The sequence below is a fragment of the Prionailurus viverrinus genome, chromosome F1 (genome assembly GCF_022837055.1).
Source record: "Prionailurus viverrinus isolate Anna chromosome F1, UM_Priviv_1.0, whole genome shotgun sequence".
NCBI classification, from domain to species: domain Eukaryota; kingdom Metazoa; phylum Chordata; class Mammalia; order Carnivora; family Felidae; genus Prionailurus; species Prionailurus viverrinus.
This window is the reverse complement of record NC_062577.1, coordinates 62,150,254-62,158,024: the sequence shown is the minus strand read 5'-3', so window position 1 is coordinate 62,158,024 and position 7,771 is coordinate 62,150,254. Positions and strand designations below refer to the sequence as shown.

At 59.1% G+C, this 7,771-nt stretch overlaps 1 protein-coding gene across 1 annotated transcript; it reads left to right on the top strand.

The window, feature by feature from the left end:
• The first annotated feature begins 1,946 nt into the window (after positions 1-1,946).
• NHLH1 (nescient helix-loop-helix 1) lies at positions 1,947-2,348 on the top strand. The gene has a single exon (XM_047839736.1). The coding sequence runs from the start codon at positions 1,947-1,949 to the stop codon at positions 2,346-2,348; it is 402 nt and encodes a 133-aa protein (XP_047695692.1).
• The last annotated feature ends 5,423 nt before the right edge of the window (positions 2,349-7,771 follow it).

Here is a 7,771-nt window from a genome sequence, read left to right as displayed (position 1 = left end):
TCGTGGCCAGAAAGGACACTTCCGGACTCTAGTGGATGGGGCGGTAGGATCACGTGTCTGTGGTGGTCATGTTGGGGGGTGGGGGGCCGGCAGGGACTGGGCTGGGACAGCTGTGCCGAGCTCCATATGTCCCCGTCCACTCTACAATGGGCAGTCTGCGTGCTTATCCCCTCCCCCCCCCCCCCCCCAGAGGCAGCAGGACTGCAGCGGGGCCCTGGGGGGGGGGGTTGATAGTGAGGCCAAGGCTCGCAGCTCTCCCATCACAACTGGGGAAGGTTTAGAGTCACGGCCAACCTCTCTTGGCGCTGTGACTGCAGTCTCGCTTGGTTGTTTTTTTTTTTTTCTTTCATTTTATTATTAAGCATGTTTGGTAAAAAATGGTAAAAAAACACGTAACATAAAATCTACCATTTTTAATTTACAGTTCAGTAGTATCAGGTGTATTCCCATGGTGGTGAAACAGATCTCCAAAACTTTTTCATCCTTCAAATCCGAAACTCTACCCCCTTTCAACACCACCTCCCCTTTCCCCCTCTTCCCCCTGCCCCTGGTAACTGGCATGCTACTTTCTGTGTCTATGAAGTTGACGACTTCGATTCCTCGGAGAAGTGGAATCACTCAGTATTTACCTTTTTGTGACAGGCTCATTTCGTTCAGTAGGACGAGTTTCAAGCTTCATCAGTGCGGCAGCTCGCGACAGGATTTCCTTCCTTTTTAAGGCTGAATAATATTCCATGGAACGTATACGCCCCGTACTCTTCGTCCATTCATCGGTCGATGGACAGGTTTCCACGTCTCGTGACTAGAGCTGCAGTCAACGTCCCCATGCAGATATCTCTTCAAGATCCCGATTTCACTTCGTTTTGCGCTATCTACTCAGAAGTGGGATGACTAGGTCATACGGCAGTCCTATGTTTAATTTTGAGGGGAACCTCCGTTAGGCGTTTCACAGCGGCCGCACCAGCTGACGGCCCCACCCCTCACCCCCGACAGGGCACAAGGGTCTCGATTTCTCCACATCCTCATCCACCCTTCTTGTTTTCTGTTTTGTTTTCGTTTGATAGCAGCCACCCTAGGGGACGCGGGGTGATAGCTCACCGTGGTTTTGATTTGCTTTTCTCTGGCGCTGAATGACGGGAGCATCTTTCCGCGTTTGTTGGCCATTTGTAAACCATCTTTGGAGAAACGTCTGTTCAAGTCCTCGGCCCATTTTTTAATTGAGTGATCTGATGTTTTGTTCTTGCCAGAGTTCTTTATAATATTCTGGATACTCCCCCCTCATCAGAGATCCGATTTGCATGCATGTTCTCCGGTCTGTGGTCTGTTGCCTTTTCGCTCTTCTGATTGCGTCCTTTGACTTACGAAAGTTTGCAAGTTCGACGTGGTTCCGTTTGTCCATCTTTGCTTTCGCTGCCTGTGCTTCTGGCATCATCTCCAAGAAATCACCGCCAAGTCCGATGTCATAAAGCTTTCCCCTGTGTTTTCTTCTAGGAGCTGTCTGGTTTTAGGTCTTTAATCCCCTTGCTCGGTTTTATGCGCCCCCCACCCCCTCCTCATTCCTCCTCCTTTCCTGTCGCTCACCCCCAGGATTCTCTTCCATTCTTACCACCTCTCCTCCGACTCCTTTACAGCGTCCACCTGCGTGTCTCTCCCCACGTTTCCGCCTTTCTCCCCGCTCCCAATCCTTCCCCAACCTTCCTCTTGCCCTCCCCGTCTCGGAGCTGCCTCCTTCCTCCTCCCTCGGCCCCCATCAACTTCCCCTTCTCTCCTCCAGGCTCCGGACTGGAACCCTGACCATGGGACCTTGAAGTGGCTCTCACCTCCTCAGCTCAGTGGCAGACCCCACTCCCCCAGGCCCTTCCTGCCCCTCCCACAACCAGCTTGGAGGCTCCCGGAGGGAGGGGTGGGGAGGGGATCCTGATCTCACCGGGCAGGGGGCCTCCATCATGATGCTCAACTCAGACGCGGTGGACCTCGACCTGCCTCCCACCCACTCCGAGACCGAGTCGGGCTTCAGCGACTGTGGGGGCGGGGCGGGCCCCGACGGGGCGGGGCCTGGGGGTCCCGGAGGGGGCCAGGCCCGGGGCCTGGAGCCCGGAGAGCCCGGCCGGAAAGACCTCCAGCACCTGAGCCGGGAGGAGCGGCGGCGGCGACGCCGGGCCACGGCCAAGTACCGCACGGCCCACGCCACGCGGGAGCGAATCCGCGTGGAAGCCTTCAACCTGGCCTTCGCCGAGCTGCGCAAGCTGCTGCCCACGCTGCCCCCCGACAAGAAGCTGTCCAAGATCGAGATCCTGCGTCTGGCCATCTGCTACATCTCCTACCTGAACCACGTGCTGGACGTCTGACGGGGCTGCCTCGGCCTGGCTGGGGTCCCCCCGCCCCTCCCCCCCCCAGCTCCCCGCAGGGCCCCCGGGGCGGGGGGGGGGGAGGGGCAGGGAGGCAGGGTGCCCTCCGGCTGCGTGGCTGGGTGGCTGGGGCTGGCTGGCTGGCTGGCGTGGGCCACCTTCTCCTGCCGACCTCCCCCCACCCCCCAGGGCGATTCTCGTGCGCCTCCCACGGCTTGTGGTTGGGGCCCAGCCGGTCAGAAACGTTCGCCTGGGTCTTCGGTACACAGTCCTTGGCTGGCTTTCCTGGGCGGCCGCCCTTGGCCGCTCCCCCCTAGCTCTCCCCTGGGCCGCTGCCTCTTCCTCACACCGTCCCTCCGCTTGCCTGTCCCTCCCCTTGTTCCTGCCCCGCTTCCTCCGCTCTTCCAGGGCCACTCTTACGACCACATTTCTGGAGACCCCAGACCCCGTCTCTGTCTCCCGTCCCCTCTCCAGCCTCGCCTGCCCTGGGGTGGGGAGGGGGCACCCATACAGGAAGGGGGAAGGCTGGGCTCCGAGTGGGGTGGGCTTCTACCCCAGAGATCTCAGCCCCGGGGACGCCGGGCCTCCGGAGATACTCCTGCCAGGGGAATCTTGGCGGCCGAGAATGATGGGAAAACTCTCTTGCCCCTGAGGCTTAGCACATGCAGACCTCGGATCTGACTCGGTAGTGAGTGCCTTGCCCTCTCTGAGCTATTTGGCCCCCTCCCTGCCCCCTCCCGCCCACCGTCCCAATTTTCTCCCTCCCTGTGTGCAGCTGGAGAAAGGGAGACCCGGATCCTGGAGGAGGGGCTGAACCCCCAGAATCAGCAGAGGGCCCGGGGCGGGGGGGGGGGGGGGTGGGGGGGGTGGGGGGGGGTGGAGCCAGATCCACATCTGCTTCCTCCACCCCAGCACGCTGGGAAAATGTGAAAACCCACAGCGATTCCTGCCTCAGATGCAGGGGGGGGTTGGGGGGGGGGAGGGAATGTTCTATTACTGCCCTCCGGAAATGCTCTGCCACCTGGGACCTAGGGCCAGTTCGTTATATATAGGTTTTTCTCCTCCCTTAAGCTTGCCTTCGGCAAGGGAAGACACCCCCTCCCCATCCTGCTCCACCCACCCCCAGCAGGCTCTCCGCACCCCCTCGCACCCCCTCCAGTGTTACTGAGTGCAGCCCAGGGTCCGAAGGAAGGGCCAGAGGGCCCGTGTAGAAGTGAGCTCACTGCCTTTCCCGTGCTCCCTCCTCCCCCACACCAGACTCCGTGCTCTACAAGGATATTATTTATTTACGTATTTATTTATTTATTCATCTATTTATTTACTTATTTATTTATAAATATTACTATTTATTGCCGAGTTGTGCACTTTGGGGTAGAGTGAGGGGGCTCCTGGCAGCCCCGGCCGGGTCTCTCTTGCTTCCTCCCTGGTTACTCCTTTCCCTTCCTTCCTCCTCTGCAACCCCAGGTGTGTGTGGGCATCCTGTCTGCTCACCACACCCATATCCCTTCCTCAGATCCATCTGTCCAGACACCCCAGTCCGCTGGGATGGTGCCCTTCCCCCCAGCTCCAGGGCTCCTGGACCCTTCCATAGTTCCCTCCACCCCCGGACAGTCCCGCCCCAGTCCTGCCCGCCTCTCTCCTCTCTCTAGCCCTCTCCCATGACCCTTCACTTCTTCCTGACCCCCTCCAACAACGGGCCCCCAGGGTCTGTGTCCTGCATCCTGTGTGTGACCCCCTCCCGTTGCATTTCTGATTTCATACGACAAGAAAAATTAAAGTGACCTCGTTCCAGCATCAGGTATGGTTGTGGATCATTCGATTGGGTTGGGAAGCTGGCCCGCAGGCTGTGAGAGGGTAGGCAGGGAAGGCCCTAGGCTTTGAAGGCTCTTCTGATGGGGCTATGAGAGCTCAGTGTGGCGGGTAAATGATGCGAGAGAGAAAAGGAGGGGCCGGAGCGACAGGTGCAGGGAAGGGTATAACACACAGGTCCCAGACCTCCCCACCTGAAGTCCCACGCACCTCCATCTTGGTATTTATCGAGCGATACTTTCTGACCCTTCTGATGTTGGGCTTCTGCTCCTGCTCTCTATGGGCTTGAGAAAGAGCTCGAGTTCCCACTGGAACCCAAGTAAAACGTGTCTGTGGTCCATGCTGCCGGGAAAAGCCATGACATGAAACCTGTCTGTCCCTCATTGTTGTCTCTGAGCTGGGTCAGTATTCGTTGCGATTTGTTCTTGGCCCACTTTGTGTTCCCCAACCTTTAAGATACGGGGAAGAACATAACGGACGACCTGGGACTCAGAGATGGGTAAGGAAGGGGATAAAAAGGGGCTCTGAAGGAAATCAAAGGAATCCTGGAAAAGACCCTACATCAACTTACAGATGAGGAAACTATGGCCCAGAGAGGAGGAGGGCCTTGCCCAAGGTCACACGGGGAGTCAGGGGCAGAAGCGAAGTTCAAACCCAGATTCTTTACGCCCAGTACTGCCAACACCCTGCTCCCCTGAAACGACTCGGCCTGACAGGTGGCCTTCTGTGGACCCCGTACTTTAACAAGACATTGATAAATTAGAGAGTATTCAGTTTTGTGCCCAAGAAGGCAAAAGGTCTGGAGACAACTTTGCAGAAAGAAAACCGCAAATATGTGTCTCCACAAGAGTAGATTAGGGGCAATCTGGTCCCCATCCTCAAATATGGAGAGAAGAAAGAACAGCAGACATTCTGGGCGGCCCCAGGAAGCAGAATCAGGACCAGGAGGCGGAAGTTCCAGCAAACAGATTTTAACTCTAAGAAAAACCTGGAGCTGTCCAGCAACGGAAGCGCCCGCCTCAGGAAGAGGAATCCGAAGCGGACGGCTGGAGAATGGACCCCAGACAGAAACCGGCGAGTACCCTCCTGCCCAGATGGAATATCGGCTAGGTAAACTCGGAGAGCCTTCCAAACGCGAGGTCCTCTGAGGAGTCTGAAGGCAAGCAGTGGGAGGGAAATGCTGAGACGCCTTCCGGTCTCTGAAGGTGCTGTTTTCATCCCTGACACCAGCAGCCAAGTCCTAAGCTACACTTAGGGAGAAGCCCCCACGCAGGAAGGAGATGACATCTTTCCTTCGACACTTGCATTGAAGAGAGAGAGGGAGAGAGAGAGAGAGAGAGAGAGAGAGAGAGAGAGAGAATCCCAAGCAAGCTCTGAGTACTGCCGGGCCCAAACTCGCGAAACCGTGAGATCATGACCTGAGCTGAAACCAAGAATCAGATGCCTAACCGACTGAACCCCCCCCTCCCCGGGGCGCCCCCAACCGGCTTGTTTGAAAACCGGCTTGTTTTCAAAGCCGATAGATAGGCCACCGTCCACAAGGGCCGTGTGACTCACCAGTGTTGGTGGACTGGGGTGAGAACCCAGGTTCTCCATTCCGGGCCCTGGTGCTTGGTGCCTTCCCCTGCCCAGCAGCCCCTGCGCTCAGAGCTGCCTGCCTCCCCCCTCATCACTGCCCCGCTGGAAAGCAGAAGGGGTTACTGGGCCCCTCCGCTCAGGGATCCCTCAGGGCCTGGGGGTGGGGGGAGGGGGCAGCCGCAGCTGTTGTGCCAGCTCCGAATTTCTTCAGATAATCAATTGGCCTCGCTGCGCTCTGCTCCAAGGACCAGGACCTAGGAGCTGGAGGCGGGGGGGGGGGGGGGGGGGGGGGGGTGGAGAGGGCAGGAGGCCAGGCGCTGGGAAAGGGGTGGAGAGGGCAGGAGGCCAGGCGCTGGGAAAGGGGACCGTCTGGGAGACCGAAGCCCCCAGGCTCTGAGGGAAAGTGGGAGCCTGGGGCTAACACAGAGGGAGGGAGGAAGGGAATGTTAGGAGAGGAGGCATCTGGGGCCCTCCTTCCACGTCCTCCAAAACCCAGCACGTGGGCCAGTGGGATGGGCGCGGGGTGGGTGGGGGCGCCAGGTAAGTGGGACTGGAGCACCTCACCCCTCCTTCCTCCTCCAGCCCCTTCCCATCCCTGCCAGCCCCTTCCTGCTGTCATCATGCCCTCTTGCTTCTGGTGACCGCAGGCCCTGACCTGCTCTGCCCCTTTCTCAGCAAACTCCACCCCCTGTGGCAGAGCCCACAGCAGGGCCCCCGGGGCTTGAGAGTGGAGGGGAGGCTTTTAGTCACTCCTCGCCTCCCCCTTCACACACACACACACACACACACACTTCGTAGGCTACCAGGCATATGGTCCCTTTGTGCCACACAATGGAAGCCTTGCCTGTGACCCTTTCCAGTCTGGGCCTGGGGGCTCCTCTCTGTCCTGTCGCCCACCGTCCTTCCTTCATCCGCAGTGCAGGGCCTACGTTTGCCTTCTCCTCTTCCGCTAGCTGGACCACCCCCCCCCCCCGCCCCCTGCTTCCCTCTTTCTGCCTCTTGTCTGCTTGCTTGTGTCCTTTCCCGAACTCTAGAAATGGAAGGAACCTGCAGAAGGCCATGGTCCTCGGAGGCTGGTTCGGGGAGAGGAACCAAGCAGAGGGGGCCATGTTGTGATGGAGGGGACAGGGAGCCCACAACTGGCAGCCGGAGGACCTGGTGCCATTCCCAGCTCCGAATGCACCTTCACTCTTTGTCCTGTAAGGGGCCAACCACATGCCCCCCTGGGCTCTCAAGTTCCTCACCTGTAAAATGTGGGATATACTAAGACCTGCCTCACAGGGGTGTTATGAGGGTGAAACGAAATCATCCTGGCGGTGCTCAGCGTGACAAATGCTCACTTAATGGTACAGTAAGGGGCAGTAAGTAAGTAGCAGGCCCAGCCTGTACTGTTGTACGGTTTGCGCACTCTACAAGGTGCCAGGCCGAGGTAGTGAAGGGGCCTGACATCCAGCCACAACCACCGGTGGCAGCATCCCCCGACAGGGAGCCCTGGGAAGCAACCCCTCGTGTGGGTTCCCGAGCATGAACTTCCGGGAGTCCAACGGAGCGCCCAGGAGTCCTGACAACCCTGAAAAGCAAGACAGAGCCAGAGGCGACCAGAGGCTACGGGGACCCCAGAGAGGGAGATCCCTGAGCTCAGCCTTCCCTGGAAAGGCGAGAAAAGCCAGACTAGGAAATCCGCGACAACCATCGAGGCGACTCGGCAGCTGAGACGAGGGGGGCCGAAGAAGCCGAAGAGCTGGGGGGTGGGGCGGAGCTCAGCAGGTGTGTGGGCGGGAGCACCCCTGGCTCTTGCCCCTCCTCCTCCGTTCCCCCCGCTTAAGCGACGACGGCGAGCCCGCCTGAGAATCGCTGGTTGAACACCGCCCCCTGCCGGCCGCCGGCCGCGCCGTCTCCCTTCTCTCTGGAGCGGAGCTGCCACCAAGCTGGGAGACAGGTCCGCCAGGATGGGGGACAAAGGGTGAGGGGGGTGTGGCGGAGGTTGCAAGCCACAGCTGCGTGGTTGGCAGAGTTTCTGGAAGGCGAACGAGGGC

Excerpts from the sequence above, each read along its gene's own strand:
- NHLH1 (XM_047839736.1), top strand. The coding sequence starts at position 1,947 with ATGATGCTCAACTCAGACGCGGTGGACCTCGACCTGCCTCCCACCCAC.